Source organism: Felis catus, chromosome A1 (genome assembly GCF_018350175.1).
Source record: "Felis catus isolate Fca126 chromosome A1, F.catus_Fca126_mat1.0, whole genome shotgun sequence".
Taxonomy (NCBI): Eukaryota; Metazoa; Chordata; class Mammalia; order Carnivora; family Felidae; genus Felis; species Felis catus.
Genome location: NC_058368.1, coordinates 91,534,094 through 91,559,196, shown reverse-complemented (window position 1 = coordinate 91,559,196; position 25,103 = coordinate 91,534,094). Strand labels below are relative to the sequence as shown.

The 25,103-nt window shown below is 45.7% G+C and overlaps 1 protein-coding gene and 1 long non-coding RNA gene across 3 annotated transcripts in view; one reads left to right on the top strand and one right to left on the bottom strand.

Annotated features, from left to right (window-relative positions):
- LOC123385367 overlaps window positions 1–19,725 on the top strand; it is a 35,430-nt gene extending 15,705 nt beyond the window's left edge. Inside the window, exon 3 of the long non-coding RNA XR_006597780.1 lies at window positions 19,610–19,725. This is a non-coding gene — a long non-coding RNA (uncharacterized LOC123385367). The remainder of the gene's footprint in view (window positions 1–19,609) is intronic.
- On the bottom strand, window positions 1,204–25,103 carry LOC101087636 (zinc finger protein 354A). Of its 2 annotated transcripts, XM_003980655.6 has the most exons (5): window positions 24,948–25,103; window positions 23,856–23,941; window positions 19,625–19,751; window positions 18,309–18,404; window positions 1,204–3,325 (listed from the first exon to the last, which is right to left on the bottom strand). In XM_003980655.6, the coding sequence occupies exons 2-5, from the start codon at window positions 23,886–23,888 to the stop codon at window positions 1,773–1,775; spliced, it is 1,809 nt and encodes a 602-aa protein (XP_003980704.5). In that variant the 5' UTR covers window positions 23,889–23,941; window positions 24,948–25,103; the 3' UTR covers window positions 1,204–1,772. The 2 variants fall into 2 exon arrangements, with proteins under 2 accessions (XP_003980704.5, XP_019686382.3); XM_019830823.3 differs by lacking the exons at window positions 23,856–23,941; window positions 24,948–25,103 and adding an exon at window positions 7,358–7,436 and having other exon boundaries at window positions 19,625–19,678.

Below are 25,103 nucleotides of genomic sequence, written 5' to 3'. Positions count from 1 at the left end.
GAGATCATGATTGGAGCCAAAACCAAGTGTCAGACAATCAACTGAGCCACCCAGGTCCCCTTCCTTCAGCATTTTTAATTGATTCCATCAATTTAGGATAAAATTTTAACTTCTTCACATGGCAAATAAGCCTTTTGTTATCTGGCATCTGTGTTTGCCTCAAACTTGTAACAGATCATTCTCTTACTCATCAGTTCTGTACTTGAGTTCCCACAAAGTTCCTGATTATTACCAACCTGTACCTTTACACATGCATAGTCCCTCTTATTTAGAATTGTCATTTCCCCCTCTGGAGAGTTCCTATTCTTCCAAAGCCTGGCTTAGGCACACTGCCTCTGGAAAGCTTTGTCTCCAGGTTTCCTTGGCTAGGTTCCATCTTCTCTTTCTTCAACCTGTGCAAACCCCTAACATATCTGCATTGCAATACAGTCATAATCTATCAATTTGCTTGTTAAAGCTATATTTACATACTGTGACATAATTTGCTTCCTCGTTTGCTAGTCTCTCAACTCCATTCCAGCCCCTTCCCCCAAATTCATGGCATCTCTAAGAGCTGTGTCTTTCTTCTTAAGACTACCAGTCTGTAGGGGCACCTGGTGGCTCAGTTGGTTTAGTGTCCAACTTTGGCTCAGGTCATGATCTCATGGTTTGTGAGTTTGAGGGCTGCATTGGGCTCTCCACTCTCAGCACAGGGCCTGCTTTGGATCCTCTGTCTCTCTCTCTGCTCCTCTTCTGCTCGCATTCTTTCTCTCTCAAAAAATAAACATTAAAAAAATTTTTTTAAAGACTACCAGTGTGCAGTATAGTAGCTGCCCCAGAACTAGGGCAAAAACAAAAACAAAAACAAAAACAGAGTTGTTTATAATTGCCTTTTGTTTTCCTGAAATTGTGTGACACGTGAGCATACTAAGTGGAAAACCTTATGTCATGAAATCATTGACATATCTTTCAATCTTTTGGCACAGGTATTAGATTCATGAAACTTCTTTGGATAGCTCTTTCCACTATGAATTCATGTATATTTAATAGCTTTAAATTTGAAATAATTGCTTAATTAATGTACCTAGGATGACAGCTCCGTGTATAGCAGGTATACTTTCATGATAAACGACTTCACAATAAATAAATAATAAATTCTAAGAACAGAATGAGTGATTGGTTAGAAAATTCCCAATTCACAGCAATTACTAGAAGGACCAAGGATGAAGAGAACAGACTTTTATTTCTATTTGTAAATTAAATCCATGCACAAAATTTGACATCAGGTCAGGAAAAGGACAAACCCCAGAAACTTAAGAGGTAGTTTATAGTTTTTTCTTCTTTTTTTATCTTTTATTTGGTCCTTTCCTCTAGAAGGGTATAATTTGATCGCATCTTTTATATGCTATTATGTGTTAGTTGTAAAAAAGTATTACTGATTTATGTCTTTTTAATGAAAAATCCAGGGCACACCTCCCCTCACCCAGATGTTTATGACAATCACATATGACCTCTAGCATACACTGCTGTAGAAAGAGAACAATTATTTTACAAATGCCGGAAGGGTCTCCGGTTGTGAATTCTTCATTTTAGGTTATTTTAAAAGTGCCTGATAGGCACGAACACTTTCTATTTTCCTCATTATCTATTACATAGTCAAGGCTTATCCTTGGAATCCGGAATCTGATGAGGCCTAGGTTACAGGAAGATTTTTCCTATCTATTACATTTGTATTTTACGCATGTATTCTGCTGAGCTTTGGTTTAAGGCTTTCGCACATGCAAATCTACTTTCTAGGGGTTCTCTTCAATGTGGATTTTGTAATGATTAGTAAGGGATGACCTGTGGTTGAAGAGTTTCCCACATGTGTTACATTCATAGGGTTTCTCTCCAGTATGAATTCTCTGATGGGCAATCCGTGATGAGCTCTGTCTGAAAGTTTTCCCACATGTGTTACATTTAAAGGGCTTCTCTCCCGTATGAATCCTGCGATGCTGAATAAGAGCTGAACTTTGGCCAAAAGATATACCACATTCCTCACATCGATATGGTTTCTCTCCTGTGTGAATTCTCTGGTGGTTACTAAGGGATGAGTTACACCTGAACGTTTTCCCACACTCGTTGCATTTATAGGGTCTTTCTCCAGTGTGCATTCTCTGATGTTGAATGAGGGCTGAACTCTGCCTGAAGGCTTTCCCACACACTTTACATTTACACGGTTTCTCTCCAGTGTGAATTCTTTCATGGATGATCAGTGTTGAGTGGGAACTTAAGGCTTTACCACATTCATTACAGTTATAAAACTTCTCACCAGTATGAATTATTCGGTGTCTATTCAGTCGGGAAATCGAAGTAAAACCTTTTCCACATTCGTTACATCGATAGGGCTTTTCTCCAGTGTGAATTCTTTCATGCTGAATAAGAGATGCGCTCTGACTGAAGGCTCTCCCGCATTCACTACACTTAAAAGGTTTCTCTCCTGTGTGAATCCTCTGATGATAACGAAGGGATGAACTAGACTTGAAGGTGTTGCCACATTCATTGCATAAATAGGACTTCTTTCTGAGGTGAATTCTCTGACATCCAGGAAGGCCGGATGCCTTCCTACCTGGATTATATTTATGGGGATTTTCTCGAGCATGGATTTTTTGATGTATAAAAAGGCCAGATCTCCTGCTGAAGGATTTACCACACTCTTTACATCTATAGGATTTCTCCACAGTATGGGTTCTTAGGTGTTTATAAAGGGATGTGCTAAGAGTGAAGGCTTTCCCACATTCTTTACACACATAGGGCTTCTCTCCAGTATGAGTTATTTGATGTTGAATGAGAGCTGAACTTTGGTTAAAGGCTTTTGAACATTCTTTACATTTAAATAATTTCTCTCCACTGTGGTTTTTCTCATGCTTGCGAAGGGATGAAGTGTTAATGAAGGTTTTTTCACATATACTACATTTATAGCGTTTCTCTGCTGTGTTGATTTTTGGCTGATTAAGTAAATACGGATTCTGTTTGAAGCGGTTTCCTTGTATTTCACATTTTGGTGGTGTTTCTTCTCTGGGGACCATCTGTTGCTTAACAAGGACTGACTTTGGACTGAAGTTTTGGCCAAATTCAGCATTTTTATGGCTTTTTTCTACAGCAAGGATTTTTTTGTGGGTGACTAAAATTGTCGGGACACTTTCTTTTTTCTCTTGCCTTTTCTCTACTCTGTATTCATAAATGCAGGGTTTTTCTGATTTAAAGTCCCAGGGTCCATTCCTTTTGGATCTTCTCATTATCAGCTCTTGGAAGGAAGAATCTTGTGTTTGAGTTGACTTCGTGGTTTTGTGACTGCCCTTCCACCCTGGAGGGGAAGAAAAAACTAAAGATGTTTTTTTGTGATACAGTATTTGGTTACTGAGACCAACCGTAGAGAATAAATAAGTATTGATGGTATTTAAATAAGGTCTTGGTATCTGGCCAAACATAAGAGGAAAACATAAGAAGAGGAAAACGTTAAGATTTAAGCAATATAGAAAAAGAATCAATGGGAACTGAAGTACTAGGGTGGAGAAAAGAATAAAACAAACCTATTTAAAGAAGGTGAGTGTAGGAGTGACCAGGGGAGCATGAGTTCAGAAAGGTAGTCTAGGATCAGAGTCCAAAGCCATGAAAGACTCCAAAATTATTTTCATAACCTTTCTCTTCATTGTGCATAATCTATATCTGAATCTATATCTGTAGTCCTTTCTACTTTGCCTCATGCCAAATTCCTTTGTATACTTCAGATTCAGTTCAGAAGTTAACGGAGTCCTTTCTTGACTGAGTTTCCACACTCCATTCCCCTTATTATAGCATTTACCACAGGATTTAAAAATATGTATTCTATACCTCTTTATTTTCTTAATGTTTAATTTTGAGAGAGACAGAGCGTGAGCAGGGGAGGGGCAGAGAGAGAAGGAGACACAGAATCTGAATCAGGCTCTAGACTCTGAGCTGTCAGCACAGAGCCCGACATGGGGCTTGAACCCATGAACCGTGAGCTCATGACCTGAGCCGAAGTCAGACAGTTAACCAACTGAGCCACCCAGGAGCCCTTATTCTTACATACCTTTGTATTAGATATAATTATATATCTACCTACAGCTAAATATAAGACTTTCTTTTCTACCATAAGTGTTCTCTGCAACAAGCAGATTAACATGCCCAATTACAGAAACTCCTGATGGCATCTGAATTATATATGAAATGTTGCTAATTTTCCTTAATTACTTACATATTCCTGATTTGAACAATGTCAAATATTCTCAATTCCTTCTCTCTCTCTCTCTCTCTCTCTCTCTCACACACACACACACACACACACACACACACACACACACACACACACGATTTAAGCACTTGAAGTTACCTTCCCGGACAGGACATTACATGGGTGATGGGAGTTCATCAGTGGGTGATTACACTCGTGGCCAGTCCAAATAGAAACATGTTATAGTTAATCCAGAGGTGCCAGAGATAGGCATGATGCCAAAAAGGTGTGTGAAGCTGGGAAGGCAGCCTTGCTCATGCATCAAGCAAAAGAGGCTATGCAGACAGTGTAGAAAAGAGTCAAAGATAAACAAGGCAGGTATAAATGTAAAAAGGTAAAAGAGACCTAATGTGCTAAAGTGGTGAAAAAAAAAACAAAACAGAATTGAACTCAACAAATCTTAAAATTGGGAGAGGATGCAGTTGAGAATATTAAATTTTGCCAGGGGAATGGCTGTGCATTTAGTTTGGCATCTTCTCCTGGGCTAGAGGTAACTATTTAAAAGGCTCCTATGGGGAATTCCCTTGTACTCTTGGTGGGAATGCAAACTGGTGCAGCCACTCTGGAAAACCGTGTGGAGGTTCCTCAAAAAATTAAAAATAGAACTGCCCTAAAACCCAGCAATGGCACTACTAGGAATTTATCCAAAGGATACAGGAGTGCTGATTCGTAAGGGCACATGCACCCCAATGTTTATAGCAGCACTATCAACAATAGCCAAATTATGGAAAGAGCCCAAATGTCCATCAACAGATGAATAGATAAAGAAGATGTGGTTTATATATGCAATGAAAAAGAAAAATCTTTTTACTACTTGGCAATGAAAAAGAATGAAACCTTGCCATTCGCAACAATGTGGCTGGAACTGGAGGGTATTAACGCTAAGTGAAGTAAGTCAGATAGAGAGAGACAGATACCCTATGTTTTCACTTGTATGTGGAATGAGAAACTTAACAGAAGACCATGGGGGAAGGGAAGGAAAAAATAAGTTACAAACAGGGAGGCAAACCATAAGAGACTCTTAAATACAGAAAACAAACTGAGGGTTGATGGGGGAGGGAAAATGGGTGATGGGCATTGAGGAGGGCACTTGTTGGGATGAGCACTGGGTGTTGTAAGTGATGAATCATGGGAATCTACTCCCGAAGCCAAGATTACACTGTATACACTGTATGTTAGCCAACTTGACAATTAAAAAAAAAAAAATCCTTTGCATCTCACTGTGTCTGAGATTCCTATCTGACATTCCCTTTCTCACCTGTGTACAAATTCTCTCTGCTTGGTGAACATAATATATTCTGCTTTTTCTTTTCTACTAGTTAAAAAAATTTTTTTTTTTAACATTTATTTATTATTGAGAGTCAGGGAGAGACAGAGCATGAGCAGGGGAGGGGCAAAGAGAGGAGGAGACATAGAATCCGAAGCAGGCTTCAGGCTCCGAGCTGTCAGCTCAGAGCCTGACGTGGGGCTTGAACCCATGAACCATGAGACAGTGACCTGAGTCGAAGTCGGATGCTTAACCGACTGAGCCACCCAGGTGCTCCTCTTTTCTACTAGTTTTACTTCTCAGTCTCCTTCATGAATAACTTTTTCTGTTCCCTTTTTAATATTTGGTATCCCCAATGGTTTGGAATCCGCCCCCCCCCCACTCTGCACAACCTTCTTGATGAATTTTACCTGCACTCGTGTCTTTATTATTTATTGTAAGGGAAAGAGGAGCATTTTTACTTTTTGCCAACACCTTCCTCATCCCTTCTCCAACTCAGTCTTGCTAACTTAAGACTGGAGCCCTGAGCACTAGGTCAGATGCCTAAATGGTATTTTGTTTCTCATGTCTCACTGTTTGTGCCATGGTCTCCTAGTCTTCTGGCCTCAAGTCTTGGTATCTAGTAGTTTAATCTCCATGCCGTAGCCAGAGTAATCTCTTTAAAATCCACATTCTAGCATGCTGCCAACTTCCTTAAGATCCTCCAAATTTATCTTCAACAATTCACATGTGAGGTCGAGTATCTAATACTTGGTGGGGCCTAAGTGGAGGCAGGGAGGAGAGAAATCACTCGGGAGGCTGCTGTAGTTAGGCAGCTGAGCAGGGGATAGAGGAGGCACAGATAATGCAGCAGGATATCATTTCAGGAACTGGTAGCAGGACCAGGCTTGCTGATGGATGATGTGTGGGGTGCTGAATAGGAATGAAGCAGCTAAGAGATTACGCCTAGGTTTCTGGCTTGAAAACGATGAATGCTGCACAAGCTACCAGAAGACCAGAAGAGGGGCAGGTCTGAGGGGGCCTTCTATTTCAGATGTGTGTGTTGTGGCTGAGATGCTTTCACAGACCCTGAAGGAAGATGCTGAGGCATTCAGTTGTTATGTATTTTGGAGCCTGAAGAAAAGGTCAGAGCTAGTCAGGTATTTGGGAGTCCTCCATAGATAAATTTTACTTAAAGCTGAAGAACTGAGAAGTCACTTAGGCATGGCAACATTACAAGTCAAGAAAAGGAGGAAAAGCAGATGCCAGAGGAAGAAAGTACTTCAGGGAAGGAGTATGTGAGCAACTCTGGCAAATAATGTGGGGACTATAAACTTAACCCTGCTTGTGCCAAGATGGAAACAGTATGGGATTTAGTGACCATGCTTTTCGTGGAGAGCGAGGAAGAAAGCCCCACTGGGGTGTACACAGGAAACAAGGGGAGGTGATAAAATAGAAACATCAAGTAGAGAAATGCTCTTGAAACGTCTTGTTTAAAGCCGAACAAGAAATTGGACATGGGATGGATGGATTTATTGACTTATTTTTTAGAGAGAGAGAGCATGTGAGTGGGGAGAGGGGCAGAGGGAGGGAGGGAAGGAGGGAGGGAGGAGGAGAGAAGGAAGGGGAGAGAGGGTGTGTGTGTGTGAGAGAGAGACGAGAGAGAGAGAGAGAAAGAATCCCAAGCAGGCACCACGCTCACCATGGAGCCAGACACAGGGCTCGACTGCACAACCCTGGGATCATAACCTGAGCCAAAATCAAGAGTCGGATGCTCAACTGACTGAGACACCCAGGTGCCTCATTTATCAAAAAGTTAAAAAGCACCTATAATATACCTCTATCCTAGGCACTGGTGATCCATAAGACATCCCAGATCCAGTAATGAAAAGAAACAGTTCAGGAGTTCCCAGTTTGCTATTAGAGACAAAGAAGAAATAGGATATCACATCATGTGATAATTTCTACAACAAAATTACAAGGTAGAAATGGACATGAATGTGAGCTTAGAGCACCACCCAAACTACCCTTAGTGGAGGGTGCCAGTAGGGAAGGGGTACAGGTGGTGGTTAGTTTTTTGGCAGAAACATATAAGATGGGATTTTAAAGGCTTAGATATAGGCTGGATACTGTGAGGCCTAAAGCACCATCAAAATCTTTGAACTCAAACCAGCTTTCCAGACTTTGTTCCCACCTTATCCTGTAGGTGGACAGATTCAAAGTTATTTCTTTTTCTTTTTACTTTTTTAAATGTTTATATGAGAGTGAGCTCAGAGGGGGAGGGACACAGAGAGAGAGAGGGAGACACAGAATCTAAAGCAAGCTCCAGACTCTGAGCTGCGAGCTGTCAGCTGAGTTTGACATGGGGCTGGAACCCACAAGCAGTGAGTTCATTACCTGAGACAAAGTTGGATGCCTAACGACTGAACCACCCAGGCTCCCCCAGATTCAAAGTTATTCCTATAAAAACATCATACACACTGCAGTCTCAGAGACTTTCTACTAAAATCCAAGGACTGAGGGAACTACATGCCAGGAATTATACAGAACACCACGACGGGGTAGTATACACATCCGTACACCTCCACCATGTCTGTGTTGGTGAAAAAGAAATGCTGTTCTCAAAATTTTGTTGCTAATTCCAACTTTTAAAGCTTTTTACTGTGGAGAATGTTCAACATATACCAAAAGTAGAGCGAACTGTACAGTGAATTTCCAAGCCGCCTTCAACCATCACCAATGCTGTTTCATCTACTGCCTTGTTAGGAGTTGAACTGTGTCCCCCAAAAGGATAGGCTGAAGTCCTAACTTTCAGTAACTCAGAGTGTGACCTTATTTGGAAACTGTCTTTGAAGAGTTAATCAAGTTAAGATGCAATCACTGAGTCCTCATCCGGTATGACTGGTGTCCTTATAAAAGGGAAGTGTGGACACAGGCATGCGCAGAGAAAAGACCGTGTGAAGGCACAAAGGAAGAACACCAAGTGTCAAGAGAAGCAGAAACCAGAGTGGCACAGCTGTAAACCAAGGAACAAGGATTTTGGGCCACCCCCAGAAGCAAGGAGGGAATGTACCAGAGTCTCAGGGAGAGCGCGGCCACATCAATACCTCGACTTTGGATTTCTAGCCTCAAGAACTGTGAGATGCTAAATCTCTGGTGAAGCCATGCAGTGTGGGATTCTTAGAGCAGGCTGAACACAGTACTGCACACCCCCCTACATCTCTTCCAGTGTGTTGCGGGGGGACCAGGTAGGTCCCAGATACTCTATCATTTCACCCATCCTATGTCAGAACGTGCTTCTCAAAGATAAGAACTCTACTTGTAAACATAACCACTTAAGCTTACTGAGATCGGGAAACTGAAGGGACCCCGTTAAGGACTGCCTTTTTTTTCCTGCCTCTATTCTTGCCATGACCTGCACCCCCACCTTACATGTGCCTTAATGTATGTCCTCCTTGTAAAGGTCAAGGAGTTAATGCTATCTTTGGAGTCTTCCAGCACAACAAGTAACATCTCAGGAGAGATGGGGCAGAGTCCTCAGGTACTTTAAAGACCACTGACTTGAGACACCTTGACCCAAGACTCCTGGCTCCAGGGAATAAGTGACTCACAGAGGGCACTTGAGCACTTGTCCTTGTTTCGACCAGTTCCTGGCTGCCTAAAAGCACACACACGCCAGACCACTGTCCTTAGTAGAAGCCTTGCACCCCAAGCAAAGATGAGACACTCTTCTTCCCTGAGTCTCCCAGACACTCTGTATCTGTGCGCTCTCTGTATCTTCAATAACTTTTGCTCTCACTTCCTCTCTGCTTGAGTTTGATTTCTATCTTGTGTGAAGCCAACAACCCTCTTGGTCCCACAGGACCACCTCTGGGTCCTCAGATCTGCCCTACCTATTGTTTGAAGTTATTATTGCCTATAAGCTAACTAAAAGCTGTGCACTAATTCCCGTGGGGGGAGAGGGGCAGTTCCCACACTACCAATAAGCAACAACCTAGGAATTCAACTCAGTTCAACGAGCTACCTGGAGACAACATCAGACCCTACAGGTTGAGGGCTCAGTCCTGCAAGACTGTCCCCTGACCCCTTCACATACCAGTTGCAAGTCCAAATTTTCATCTGTGCTTCTGATCAATGGGCTATAAGTTGGGAGGTTCCCACAACCCCCTCCTTAGTTTTAATTGCCTAGCATGGCTCCCAGAACTCAAATATTTCACTTACTAGATCACTCGTTTATTACAAAAGGATGTCACTCAGGAAAAGCCAGATGAGAGATGCATAAGGCAGTATTCAGGGGAAAGCGAAGCTTCCATGCCCTGAGTGCACCACTGTTCCTAAATCTCCAAATGTTCACCAAACAGGAAGCTCTCTGAACTCTGTCCTTCTGGGTTTTTATGGAGACTTTGTTACAAAGCCACAATTGATTAAATCATTGGATCATTGGCCGTTGCAATTGATTTGACCTCCAGTCCTCTCCCCTCCCCGGAGGTCAGGGAGACGAGACTGAAAATGCCAACCCTCTAATCACAGCTGGCTCTCCTGGCAACCAGAGCCCATTCTTAGGTGGGGTCACAAAGTCACCTCACCAACATAACAAGTGATCATTATTGCTCTCATCAATAGGAAATTCTGAGAGTTTTGGGAGCTCTATGCCAGAAACAGGGACGAAGACCAAATATATATTGTTATAAATTAAAATATCACACCTCGAAATCACTAAGGATGTTTATTCAAACTGCTGTGATAGGGGCGCCTGGGTGGCTAAATTGGTTAAGTGTCCGACTTCAGCTCAGGTCATGATCTCACAGTTCGTGAGTTTGAGCCCCGCGTTGGGCTCGATGCTGACAGCTCAGAGCCTGGAGCCTGCTTCTTTCTGATTCTGTGTCTCCCTCTCTCTCTGCCCCTCCCCCACTCAGGCTCTGTCTCCATCTCAAAAATAAACATTAAAAAAAATCTAAATAAGGGGTGCCTGCATGGCTCAGTTGGCTGAGCATCTGACTTCGGCTCAGGTCATGATCTCATGGTTCGTGAATTCAAGCCCCATGTCGGACTCTGTGCTGACAGCTCAGAGCCTGGAGCCTGCTTGGGATTCTGTGTCTCCCTCTCTCTCTGCCCCTCTCCAGCTTGCACTCTGTCTCTCTCTCTCAAAAAAAATAAAAAAAAACCCTTTTTTTAAAATTCTAAGTTCTGTTCATCCTTTCTTCTTTTTTGCCTTCATCTTATAGATAATCACTTTTATTGATCTGCTTTTACTTTTTTTATTTTTGGTGGGGGGAGGGTGGGGAAGGGGCATTTCTCTCCTTTTATTTTTTATTTATTTTTAATGTTTATTTTTGAGAGAGAGAGACAGAGCGCGAATGGAGGAGGGACAGAGAGGGAGACCCAAAGTCCGAAGCAGGCTCCAGGCTCTGAGCTGCCAGCACAGAGCCTGACACGGGGCTCAAACCCACAAACCGGGAGATCATGACCTAAGCCGAAGTTGGACGCTCAGCTGACTGAGCCGCCCAGGTGCCCTGCTTTTCCCTCCTTAAAAAAAAAAACCTAATCAAATAGACACTTCTGTTTTGGTGTCTCCTTCTTCCTTAGCTAAAAGTACTATTTTCTACACTTCCTACACTTTCTCCCACTTCTTAATAAATTGTGGGAGATCACCCCAAAGTGGAATTTACAGAAGTCTTCCTCACAGAAGTCTGTGTGAATGTGCCACAGTTTATTCAACCAGATTGCTGTGAAGGACATTTGGGCTCTCACTGTAATACATCATGGACTTTACACGGGTAGGCGGTAAAGGTACAGCTTTACAGCTTTAAAGTGGTACCCATCATGCAAATCAGCAATCATACCACCTATCAAATCGCAGTCCAAACTAGACCTGCTGGGCCAACATCATCCAGAGCTACTCCCCGGAACGAGGAAGCCCTCTATGTGCTGCCATGGAGGGTTTCAATACACATCAGGTGAAAGGGCAAAATAACGTGTGCTGTGTGCTCTAACCAGAGTGGACAAAGGAAAACGGAAGTATACAGAGAAATGTCTGTTTACATGCACAGGAGGGCTCTTTCAATGCTGTTGCTATCTCTTCTTCAAATCTGATCTTCTACAGTACCTTGCACCTGTTCACTTCCTCCTGCCCATCACCCCTCAGGGGCTCTGTTCTGGCTTCTGTCCTCACCGCCACCCGCGCTAAGGCAGCCATGACCTCCATGTGGCTGAGACAAAATGTTCTCTGCAGTTCCCACCTAACTTACTTCTCAGCAGTGTCTGACAGTGACCCCTTGTTTTCCTGGAGACGCTCTCTTCCTAAGCTACACATTCCAGCCTCAGTCTCCTTTGTGTACTCGTTGTCCTAGTGATGTTCAATCCTTGGGAGTTCCTCAGGGCTTAGTCCTTGGACCTCAATTCTCCCTGCTCTGCACCCTTTCCACAGGTCAGCTTCTATTCCAAATATATATGCTAAGCAAGACTTCCGTTCTCCACACCCAATTATACAGGAGCCCACTGAACATAGTAACTTAGAGGGTTCAAAGACTCCTCAAATTCATCATGCCTACAACTGAATTCGTGATCATTCCCTCCAAGCTGTATAAACCCTTGTCTCTGTAATCAAAACTGTTAAGAGGCATCCTTAACCCCTCTCCCGCAGCTAATCAATTTCCAAGACCTGTTCATTCTACCATCTAAATGGGTCTCACACTCCTCTACTTCTCCCCACCTCTACTGTTACCAACCTGCTGTAAGCCTTGACCTTAAGGACACCAGGCCTCCTAATTTTTCCTTCTGCAGGATACCTACATTTGTCTTCCCTGTGGGCCCATTTTTCTCCACCTGGCCATGAAATGCCAGAGTTCCTCGAGTTCCTCGAGATTGAGTTCTTGGCCCTTTCTTGCTCTTACTGTACTCTGCACCCAGTCCATAGACTAATTCAAACTCACCCACTGTTTCAATTACCCAGTAACGACCAGGATTTCCCAAATTTATATTTCACACCCAGTCTATATTTTGAGGGGTAGTACTCCAAATCTAACAGGTTATTTGACCTCTCCCCTGGGATAACTGGGTCAATCAAAAGCAACTTAATTCATCCAAAACCTTATTTCTACCACCCCCCAAATCTGATCTCCTTGTAGGGTCACTATCTCAGTGAATGAAATCATTAGCCATCCCAGAAAGAGCCACAAACCAAGCTCCCCTGATAACCCACTTCCTTTGTCTTCATATCGAATCCATCTCCAAGCCCTGCTTCTCTTATCTCCCAAGTGTCTCTGAGATTCGCTCACTTCTTTGTGTCTCCATAACCACCAGCCTAGCTGAGTCATTCACGTATTCATTAACTGGAAGCCTACTCTGACCGACACTGTTTTCGGTACTGGGGAAATGGCAGCAAATCAGACAATCCCGCCTGAGGGAGTTGATGGTCCAGAGAAGGGATAATGAATGAATATGTACTATCATGCCATGAAAAGCACCCTGAGGAAAACAGAGCATGGTGAGGGGATACAGGATGTGGAGGGAGGGCAACAAGAATTGAGCTGGATCTATTCAAGAAAGTACCACCTCAAGGAAGTGTCAGTGGGCTTGTGGACATCAGGAAGAAGAATGGGGAGGGAAAAACAAGTGCAGAGTCCCCGGGGTGGGAGTCTGCCTGGCCTGCCTGACCCTGCAGGGTGGCCACAGTGATTACAGTCCTCAGATGAAGGGCAGAGCAGAAGGAGGGGAAGGTGAAGAGACAGCCAGGGCTAGACCATGTAGGCTCCAGATGCCACTCTGGGGACTCTGAATTGTGCTCCATGTGATGGAAGCCATGAGCAGTTTGTGCATGAGAGTGAGATGACCTGACATTTTTACATTTTTTTTTTTTTTAACATTTATTTATTCTTGAGAGAGACAGGCAGAGCATGAGCAGGGGAGGGGCAGAGTGAGAGAGGGACACAGGATCTAAAGCAGGCTCCAGGCTCAGAGCTGTCAGTACAGAGCTGGACACAGGGCTCGAACCCACAAGCTGTGAGATCATGACCTGAGACAAAGTTGGACACTCAACTGACTGAGCCAGCCAGCTGCCCCATAATTTACTTTTTAATAGAGCATTCTGGCAGCTACAAGAACAGATGCTGGTGGCAGTAGGGAGGTGCAGGGCCATGCAGGGGTCTTGTTGGGGAGTGAAACGGACAAGGACAAGACTGACCTGAACATACTGGACACGGCTCCAGAGCACCTGGGCTCTGCTTTCACCTCTTAAGATATTCACTCTTTAAACTACCACCTGCTGGGTCACTAGGCTGCTAAGGGCAGCACTTTCGTGCAAATTAGAAGACCCCTGCCCCCTGTGCAGGGGCAGTCCTAGCACAAGTCCTAGCTTGGTGGGTGGAAGGCAACTCCCAGGTGGCCCCCTGGCTGACCACATGGCCCAGGTTCAGTCCACCCTACAAGGCTTCTTGCGTTCAGATAACAAAGGAAGAGAAAATGATGGAGAAAGAACATATTTTCATTGGAGGTAATTGTTTACCTAGATCATTCTTGCATTTTAAAAAATATTTATTTTGAGAAAGAGTGAGCAGGGGAGGGGCAGAGAGAGAGAGAGACAATCCCAAGCAGGCTCCATACTCAGCAAGGAGCCCCACGCAGGGCTCGATCTCACAACCATGATATCAGGACCTGAGCTGAAATCAGGAGCCAGTCACTCAACCAACTGAACCACCCAGGTACCCCTCCCTGCATTTTTTGAGTTTTAGATTTCCAGAATAGTTCGACTTTTGGGTGTAAAGCAAACTCATGATGTGTATCACCTTATTACAACTCTTCCAGAAAAGCACAACCTCAGTGATTACAGTTTAGGCTCATTTCTTAGGCAAGAGACTCAGAAGAGACACACACCCTGCGTGCCATCTCCTTCCATCTCTGAAGTTAAAGCCTACATACCTGGGATGACAGTTCGTTTTTGTTCTTTTTGTTTTTCCTATTTGTGAATAGTATTGAAATAAAAGTAATTTTTTTTTAAAAGAGGATATTTGGAGGCAGTTAGAGGTTCTAGGAGTCCTACCCCGGGAGCACGGGCTTTTCCATCACTGGCTGCCCAAGGGGAAGGTTTTGGTTTGGGTCTAGAGTGAACAAGCCAAGGCACTCCCATGAATACCGGCTCCCTCACCCGTACTCGCAGGGGAGTGAGCTGCCCTTGGGAGGGGAAGCTGCTCTGAAGTCCCCTCAGTCCAGGCAGATGGAGCCCCCAAATCCCACAGGGGTACAGGACAGACACAGCCACATGCCCGGACTCCCAGGGTGGCCCATGTGACTTCCACCTCTGAGGGAAGAGAGGGAGTTCATTCCATCCAGAGACACTCACATACTGGTCAGCTGTGATGTCCTTATGTCCGTCCGACGTCCACCCATGGTCTACCCTCAGGGACGTCTCCCCAGAATGGAGGAGGAGGCTGACTGGACTCCTACCCCACCACCCGGTGGCCCCAGAGCCTCTCAGGACAGCTTTGGACTCCAGTCACACTATTTCCCTTAACTGAATGAATACTCACTTCACTCAGATTCATTAATGGATCAGAGGCTCCTGAGGTCAGGGCAAAGGGAGCCCTGCTCTTCCTCTGACCTTCCATGCCAGACCCGGCTCACACCCAACAGTGGGACTGAGGACCCTCCTCAACCCCACCTGGTTCCCTGATGGCCTGCATTCTCTGATCACTTCGTGGTGGCCTCTACCAGCTTCCAGAGAACTCTGATCCCATAAGTCAGTGTTAAAAAAAAAAAAAAAAAAAAAAAGAAATCCGGGGGCTCCTGGGTGGCTCAATTGGTTAAACATCTGGCTAAATATCTGACTTGGGCTCAGGTCATGATCTCACGGTTGGTGGGTTTGAGCCCTGGTGGGGCTCTGTGCTGACAGCTTGGAGCCTGGAGCCTGCTTCGGGTTCTGTCTCTCTCTCAATCTCTCTTTCTCTCTGCCCCTCCCTCACACACTCTCTGTCTCCCTCAGATAAATAAATACTAAAAAACCAAAAAACAAAAACCAAAAAACAAAGGTAGTTCCCACATCAAAAACCTCAACTTACTGTAGGAATAAAGCTACCAGGGCCTGGGGGCTGGGGAATGCGTCTGCCCATCCCACGGGTCCTCTGTGGGGCCCACAGCGTGGGGGGCTGTCACTGACTCGTGTGGACCTGAGGACAGCCGGGACCAGTCCCCACTTCCATGCCAACAGGCTCCCTGTCCACTGCAGGCTGATCTCTGCAGAGGGTAAACCCGGGTCCGTGGCCAGGTACTTCCGACTCCTCATGCACTGTGTGTGGCTCTCGGACACAGTCCAAATCCTGTGTCCGGGCTTCCCTGGCTCAGTGGGATCTGGTCCCTGCTGCTCTCTACTGGCTCCCATCAGCACCTGCTGGCTTCCTTTGTCTGCACAAACACACATGCCCTTTTCTGTGCCTGGACTATTTCTCTGCATCCTCAGATCCCACCTTCTCGGGAAGTCTTTGCCTATGAGGCCCCCCTCCCTCCACGCCTTCACCTCTCCTGCTGCTAGGCCCATCCCTTCCTGCTGCACCTGCCCCACTCTGGCTGCACCCCCGGGCCTCCCACCCCTCTCCTCCCTCTGCTCCCCCTCCTGCCACGTGCTCTCAAAGCACTTTGCATCTTTCCCGTGGGGTCCTGACCAGCTGTCATTCCATACCCTCTCTTTACTCAGTTCCTGAGCACTTGTGTCCCCACTGGAACATGACCCCCAGCCGGCAGGACCTATGTCTTTCTGTCCGATGTCGCATTGCCAGTGCCCAGCGCAGAGCTCATTCACCCTTTATTATGGGACAGGAAAGCCATGGGTGAGGGTTTGCACCTGGATGCTCCAGAGCCCAAGCCTACCCCCTCCCATTCATCAGCTCTCCTTTCCCAACTTTAATGACAGCAGCCTCTCCTATTCCTCTCCTCTGATGACTTCTCAGGCTCAGACACATTCTTCTTTCCTAACCCACCTTATAAATGGTGAAATTTCCTCTGCCCTTACCTGGGTCAGTTCAAGGTTTCAAACGCCACCTTTGTACCCATGGCACTTGCCAGTCCCTACACACCTCACAGGACTATCCACCAGCATCTCTACTGGAGCATTCCACTCCCATCTCAAGTGAGACCCACCCCACAGTGAACTTGGCTACACCTGCAAGAGGGGCCCCTTGTCTTTCCTCCTGGGCCCCACTGCACAGACCTTAGAAACATCTTGCCAACATGACTGCAAGTGTCTCTGAAAGGTTCCACATCAGGTTTTCCCTCACTTTAAATCTATCCCCCACAATGCTTCCAAAGTGACCATTCTTATTAAACTCCAATTGGGGTGCCTGGGTGGCTCAGTCAGTTGGGCGTCCGACTTTGGCCCAGGTCATGATCTCACGGTTTGTGGGTTCAAGCCCCACGTCAGGCTCTGTGCTGACCGCTCAGAGCCTGGAGCCTGCTTTGAATTCTGTTTCTTCTCTCTGCCCTTCCCTACTCATGCTCTGTCTCTATCTGTCTCTCAAAAATAAACATTGAAAAAAATTAAAAAAAATAAACTCCAATTATTACCATCTTGACCCCCTGAACTTAGGAACTAAACTCCTAAAAGCTTCTGCCTGCCTGCCTGCTTACCTTTTAGAGACAAACTAACTGCTGGAACAGAAAAAGAAACATTTGAGGAGGCTGCCTGAGCAGATCACCTGAGCAGATCAATCCACAGTGCCAGAAGTGACCTTGATCTCTCTATGGCGCTAGAATCCCTTTCTCTATATCCATCCCAAGCCCTAATAAAAGCAGCCTTATTTCCCTTGTTCCTGGAGATGTGGCTTTGTAAATTATTTTCCACAATCTCCTTGCTTGTACAAATAAAGTTGACCCTGTGAGCCAGTACCACCTGGTGTAGTCTGTCTACACCTCACCAAGTAGTCGGCCCACTTTGGTTCAGTAACAAAATTACATAAGGACTCCATGAATATATTCTCTGTGAAATATTCAGATTCCACACAAATAAAGCCCTCTTTCATCCTGCCCATTCTTGATCCCCACCCCCGCCCCCATTCTCAATTCCGTTCCAAGTAGGACTACTGTTACCAGCTAAGGTGTGTCCCCTAACCTTTCTCCCTGCACTTCCACACATATTATACATACAAACAGCCACGTAATTTTCCTTAAACACAAATGGGGGCACATCACCATCATGCTCTGTGACCTGCCCTGGAGCTCTGGCCATACCAGCGTGCTCTTGTCTGACATGGTGCTCTATGCCAGGGCAAGGGACTTGCCACAGCTTCTTAAGCCATGCCTTTATTGGAAGACCTCTACGTTGTTTCAGATTTAGGCCAATTTTTCTAAAACACCAAGACCATATCATTCTCCTGCTTAAAATCCTTTCTTTCCATGGGACAGTCCATCTCCAAGAATCTTGTTAAAGCACATTGTAACATGGCCCCTGCTAGCTTTCTGACACCCTTTCCTTTCTCAGCTCCTTGCCTCACATGCATCCCCTGAGCCTCCATCAGAATGAATTCTTTGCCATTCTTCAAATACTGACTGAATGCTGACTGAATACCTGATGTGCCGCCCTCCTCTGAGAACAGGAAAGAATAAGAGGAGATCCCGAGAGATTCACTTGGGAAGTGATTCCTGCAGAATAAGAGGAGGCTCCTGTCTGGGGCCTTAGTGTCCCCTCCCTGCCACTTCTTGAGGACAGAGAAGCTTCCCCAACCAACATCTCCAAGCCCCACCATCACTTAGTAAACAGACTGCTGCCCAAAGCAGTTCCCGGGCTCCTCTGTCCCAGCCACTCACCTAGAGAGGGGCCTCCAGGACTTTCTTTCTCTACCTTCCAGGGATCGTCTCCTTGCTGCAACAGGGAGATCACTTTTGGTTTGGAAAACAGGAGTCCTGCTCATACACAAACAAAAAGAGAGAGAGAGACAAAAAAGACTTGGTTTTGTTTTGACTCAAAGAGGCATCATAGACCTGAGCAGAAAACTCAGGGTATGTTACAAAGAGCTTCTGGGGGTGCTCCAGCTGTGCCCCCACGATGTTGAGGGCATAGCGCGGGGAAAGGCAAGGGACCTGTAGGACATGGCTGTGCAATAGTTGTATGTTAGGGAAACATGATAAATCTGCAGCTTTAATAACATTAGCTTTCCATAGAAGAGGGAATATGTTAGATGTACACACTAAGCTAATACTTATAAACATGAGGAGGGCACCTGTTAGGATGAGCACTGGGTATTGTATGGAAACCAATTTGATGATAAATTTCATAACTTTATAAGTATTTCGTAAAAATACTTATAAACAGGTACCTATGGAAAGGATTATGAACAAAGTAGCTTGCTGAAGATGAGGAAACACTGACTCCCTTTCTACGATGGTAGCCGTCAGCAAACTATGGGTCATAGGCCAAGTCTAGACCACTGTTTATTTATGTATGGCCCTCTGAGCATGGTGGTATATGTCACAGAAACCAAATGTAGTTCACAGAGCCTAAAATATCTTTTAGCTGGCCCTCTGCAGAAAAAGCTTGCTGACCCCTAGGAAAGCCAAGCAAGAAAGGTAAATGGTAGGTCCAATGAACAAAGCCCTCTGTTGAGAGGGGTGCAAACAAACCCCAGAACAATCAGTGAAATGACTCCCAAACTGTGAGGAAACTTCTAATGTGCAATTATAGACCGGAAAGGGGAGGATTATCAATACCACCTCCTTCATTTCCATGTGTGGGGTAATTCCATGCCTATAAGAGGGGAAAATGTGTTTAACATTTATTTATGGTGATCTGACACAAACCTAAGGGTAAAACTCAACTAAAGGTTTTTTTTGTTTGTTTGTTTTTTGTTTTTTTTTGAGAGCATGAATGGGGTAGGGGGCAGAAAGAGGGACAGAGAATCCCAAGCAGGCTCCATGCTGAGTGTGGGCTCCATGCCATGACCTGATGATGAAATCATGATCATGACCTGAATCGAAATCAAGAGTTGGGACGCTCAACTGACTGAGCCACCCAGGTGCCCCTCAACTGAAGTTTCTGATGACCCATGCCTTTTATCCAAGGAAGCAGGTGCTGACTTATCCTAATTTCTGAATTTTTTTTTATCTACAAGAGAAAATTTCCTTACCCAATGAGACCAGGTTACTATAGTTCTCCAGCATCACGTCCTGGTACAAGTTTCTCTGAAAAGGACCCAGCTTTCTCCACTCATCCCGCGTAAAGAGCACAGCCACATCCTCGAACGTCAGTGACACCTGTAATGACAAGCCATCCCAGCTCACCTAGGACCTCCCATCACACAGAGTGAAGAAGGTGGCAGTGGGGGGTAGATGGGCTCCCATGAATGCTTCTGATGTTATTCTGGTTTCTGAAGGTTTCAGGTCATTTGTTTAATGAACAATTGGACAGTGACAAATATATACTGAAGTGTTCATGAAAGCATGAATTGTTAACCAGGCCCTGTGTTAAACACTGTATGTAAGGAGATGTGGGGAGGAATTAAGGACATTAGTGGGAATGTTAATTAGAATAACATTTCTGATGACAATTTAATAATAGATATTTAAAGACTTAAAATGTATGGATCTTTAAACTTACCAATTACTATATTTGCATCACAATGAACAGTGTGCAAAAATGCACCTCCAAGGTGTTTATCATGATGTTACTGATAAAATCACTGCAGGCTTAAGTTAGGTTAACTAACTTGAGACACTATCTTGAAGCCAGAGGACAATAATAATGGACAATATTATTTATTGAAAGCTTTCTTTGGACCAAGCTCTTAAGAGATTTGTATTAACTTTTAGTGTAAATACTTATCTTTACAACAACCCTATAAAATAGGTACTATATTGCCCCCATCTTACACAAGAAAAAAAAGAAATTTGTCCAAACCAAACAGCTGGTATAGAGGAAGACTCACTCCCCCTGTGTATGGACTCTCAATACTACAATACTGCTTTACTTCTGACACCAGACATGTGTGTTTTCCACACGCCAAGCAATTGTGTGACACCAGCTAGGTGTCTTACGATTTAATTCCATTCTCATGCCATCTACCTGGAGAGAGAGCCCGATTCCACAGGTTAAGGCTCAGTCCCACAAAACTGCCTCAACTTCAGATGCCAATCCCAAGTCCAGATGGTAACCTGTGCTTCTTACCAAGTGGCTATAAATTGCACAGGTTTCCACCACCCCCCTCCTCAGGTTTAATTAACTTGCTCAAGTGGTAAATGCAGGGAAAGTGCCACAATGCAGGAAAACATTTACTTATAGATTACTGGTTTATTCCAAAAGGATATTATCGAGAACAGACCCGGGAAAGAGGTGAAAGGTATGTGGGAAGGGTGTGGAGCTTCCACGCCCTCCCTGGATGCACCACTCTCCCCACCGACAACTGTTCACCAACCCAGAAGCTCTTCGAACCCTGTCCTTCTGGATTCTTATGGCCGCTTCATTACATAGGCACAATGGATCAAATCACTGGCCATTAGATAGGCATGAATGGCCCCGGGCTGGGGTAGAGAGCCTGAAAGATCAAACCCTCTAATCAAGGTTGGTTCCCCTGATTGGATTGGATCCTTAGGGGCTTTTCAAAAGTCACCTCATTCATATCAACTTTGGCTTGGTTGAAATGACGTGTTATGAGTAACAAAACACAGCAATTTCATCTTTATTGCTCTGAAGTTATTTCAAGAATAAAAACCAACTATTATTCATCATTTAGCTTCCAAGCCCTTATAATCTCCTATGTGTCAGGAACAGGAATGAAGACCAAATATATATTTCATACTATGAATCACAATATCACAGCTGGTCAGGGGTAGAGGTAAAACTGCAATTTGGAGGACGTCCAAGGCTCCATTCTTAACCATTCTGCAAAACTGCCTCTCAATGTCTACCTCAAGGGGTTAAGAAATAAGTGGGATAATCTATACAACAGAGATGGATGGTGGTGATAGTTGCACAATAATGTGAATGTACTTAATGCCACTGAATTATACATGCAAAAAGGGCTAAGATGATAATGTCATGTATATTTTATCACAATAAAAAAGCTAAAATGGTAAAACAGATGCATACCTATGTACATAGGTATTCACACAAAAAGTGAATAGAAAAGGATTCTGATGGACATATACCAAAGGGGTGACAGCAACTATCTCTTGATGCTGGGTTAAGAGCGATTTCACTTTCTTCTTTATGTATATATTTTTTATTTTCTGAAATTTAATTATTTTTTTTAAGTTTATTTATTTTTGAGAGAGAGAGAGTGCAAGTGAGCGTACAAGCAGGGAGGGGCAGAGACAGAGAGGGAGACACAAAATCCAAAGCAGGCTCCAGCCTCTGAGCTGTCAGCACAGAGCCCAACGTGGGGCTTGAACTCACAAACTGCAAGATCATGACCTGAGCCGAAGTTGGAGTCTTAACCGACTGAGCCACCCAGGCATGCCTATTCTCTGAAATTTTAAACATGAGCATGCAATACATGTATAATAAGGTAACTTAGAAATAGTTAATATAGTTAGAAATAGTTAATATAGAAATAATCTTAGCCCTCATAAGAATTTACGATCCAACTGACAGACCAGAAGAAAACCGTGTGCAATGATTTGCTCAATGAAATTGTGTAGCTGGACAGGCCTGTATGCCGTTTCCCAGTTCAATCCTCAGTTTAGAGACGAGAACCAGAAGGTCCAGGGCAGTCAAGACCCAGGTCACATACTTTCTTAGTAGCAGAGGCAGGACAATAATTCAAGTCTGCCTTTAACCCAGCACTCGGTATATTCTCTCTCTGCTCTTAAACACCCTGTCACTGACTTTTATACACAAGCCCGTGCAGGTGACAAAAGGGTGGCAGGTGAGGTTAGGGAGAATGCCACGAGGATTCACTCACACGCAGGGATGGAGAAGATTCTGGCCAAGAGAGCAACATGGCTCCAATGGAATGGAAGAGGAAAGCCTTAGAGAAAAGCAGCCGGAACGTGCAATGGCAGGCCTGGGCCCAAAGATCAGACACTAGCGAGTTTCATGGGTCCGAAACACAATGTCACAGTGAAGGGCGGTCACACGGGGGCTGGGTCTGCCCTGAGTTCTGAGAAAGGCACCAGGGGAATGGCTGGACAGTAATGAGCATGAACCCAGAGGCCAGACCCACTTGGGTTTGAATTCAGGTCACTGGGCTTCCTTGAGCCTCCATTTCCCCATATGTAAAATGGGTATGATAATTGCTGCGCAGGCAGGAGAGTGAGAACAAAGGCAAAGCCCTCAGGAGGTCCCCCCACGGGACATTAACTGCTACTGTCAGGTGAAGGTGAGTCATGGAAGGACCCGTATCTCCCGGGTCCTGGAAACACTGGATGGCAGTTCCCGTCTGTCAGCACTGATGTTACTACTGCAGTAACATCATCACCTCCTACAGCCGCCACACAGTGACCGTCTGCGAGGGCCTGGCCCGATCTAAACACTTTCCATGCACTTGAATTCACGTGATCCTCTCACCTGCCCTATGAGGTAGGCATGGTTGTGATCCCCACTTTCCAGGTGTGGAAACAGGCACAGAGAGATGGAGCTATTTGTCCAAGGCCCAGAGACAACAACCAAGGAGATGGGTTCAAACCCAGCAGTCTGGCTTAAAAGCCCCACTTGTCAGCCTCTGGATACCCTGCCTCTCCACTACTGATACCCCACGAAATCCTCCCTGCTGCTTCCTGAGGAGTCATCTTTCTGCCCTCGCAGTCAAGAGACCTCTCCAACTGTGTCCCCTCCAACACGGCTATTCCTTGTTCATGCACGGGCCTCCTGGGATGGGGTCCCTCCCCCGTTCCACAACATGAAGATGAAAATGGCAGGTCAAGAACAGTTTTCAAGAGAATGCGGAAGCAAGGCACATGATCCACAAGGTTAAGAGGGAGAAAAAACACTATAAATAATGGGTTGGAGAAACCTAGGGAAGGTATAATGGGAAACTCAGGAATGGAAAGAAAAAGCCAAGGTAGGGAGGGAGACCAGAGTAAGCCAAGGAAGCAGGGCCAGAAAGGAACTGCCAAATGTGCACATTTGTTTGTTCTGCCCCCACGTGGCATCTTACCTGTCAAGTTAGTAATCATACACTCAATTGAGATTAATGAATAAAAAGTAGTGTCTGTTAGGAAAAGAAAAGAGAAACATTAGACATGCATTGGCAGGGAGGAGGTTAGCATTCCCTAAATAATCCACCATCTAACAAGGTGGGCCAGGAAAAAGGGCTTGAGTTCCAGGTCCTGCAGAAGATTGTACTGAGTAGAGAATTTCAGTTTGAGGATTAAAAAAAAAAAAAAAATCTGTTTCTAAATCTTAGGTAGCAATGAACTCACTTGAGACCTTGCTTCCCTCTGTCCAATAGCCATATCTTCTTTCTGGGCTCTTCCCTTAGGATGGGTGGAGTCTCCAGAAGGCAGATCTGAAAGAAGAAAAAGGGAGCCAGGAGGGAGAAGCCCCTTCTGCTTTCAAACCCCCTAAGAATCACCAAATCTGAAATCCTCATACCACCTGAGAATGACCCCATGTGCCCTCAGAGAGGGAAGTAAGGAGCTGGGAGCAGAAAGGACCAGAGAAGTGCCAGGTCGCTCTGGCTCAGAGAAAAAAAGGGTGTAGGACTTTATCAGCAGCCGCAGCGACTCACTGAATCTCACCGCATGCCAGGGACTGCCAACACTGGTTTAGTCCCGCAGCACAGCTGCCATTGTCAGCACCCCCATTCTACAGATCAGGAAATCGAGGGTAGAGCGGGAGCACCTTGCCCCAGTTCACACAGCCAGGGAGGGTGCACCGGGATCTATACCACGCGCCTCCAGAACACCTGCCCCAACCTCGCTGCCTGCACGGGACAACTTTTCTCCACCTCAAACTTTCCCCACCCAACTCCCCTCCTGTCAAGGAATCTTCAGATTTTTGGAGAAAACTGCTTCGGAATGGGATGACATCAGTTTTCCTATGGCTGCTATCTGGAAAACAGGCACAGAAACCGAAAACCTCGGTTCCCGTCGAGGATCTGCCGTGGGGGGAAGCGGACAACTCACTTCTGGCGGAAAACGCATCTCTGCGCCCGCCGTCCAGAGGGCAGTGCCGCCGGTGAGGGGCGGAAACACAATTCCTCACGTTCGCTGACAGCCGTCAGCCGGTAGCCGGGCAGGTAGCGTGCCGGGAACCGGTTGGGAGGGAGCGGGAGGGGGGCCTGGGCCAGTGGGGACAAGTGCCCGACCTGCCGCGGTCACGGGCACGACCGCGGGACGGCCGGTGCTGGGCGGGCGGGCACATAGGGGGTGCCCGGCCCCTGTCCCGCCTGCAACCACAAAGGCCCCGCTCGCGCCTCCCGGGCCTGTGCCCCGCGCCCTGGCGCCGCATCCTCCCGAGGCCCTGGTCCTCCCTCCCTCCCTCCCGCATTCGGCCGACCCTCGGCCGCTCACCTCGCCCTTGCCTCGGAGGTTCCAGGAACCGCGCCTCTCCGGCCGTGCGCCGCAGGCGGAGGCTCCGACGCTGCCCCAGCGGAAAGCAGCCCGGGTAGGGGACTTGTCCCCGGGCGATACTGGACCGACTTCCAGCCCCGTAGCTGTTAGCTCTGG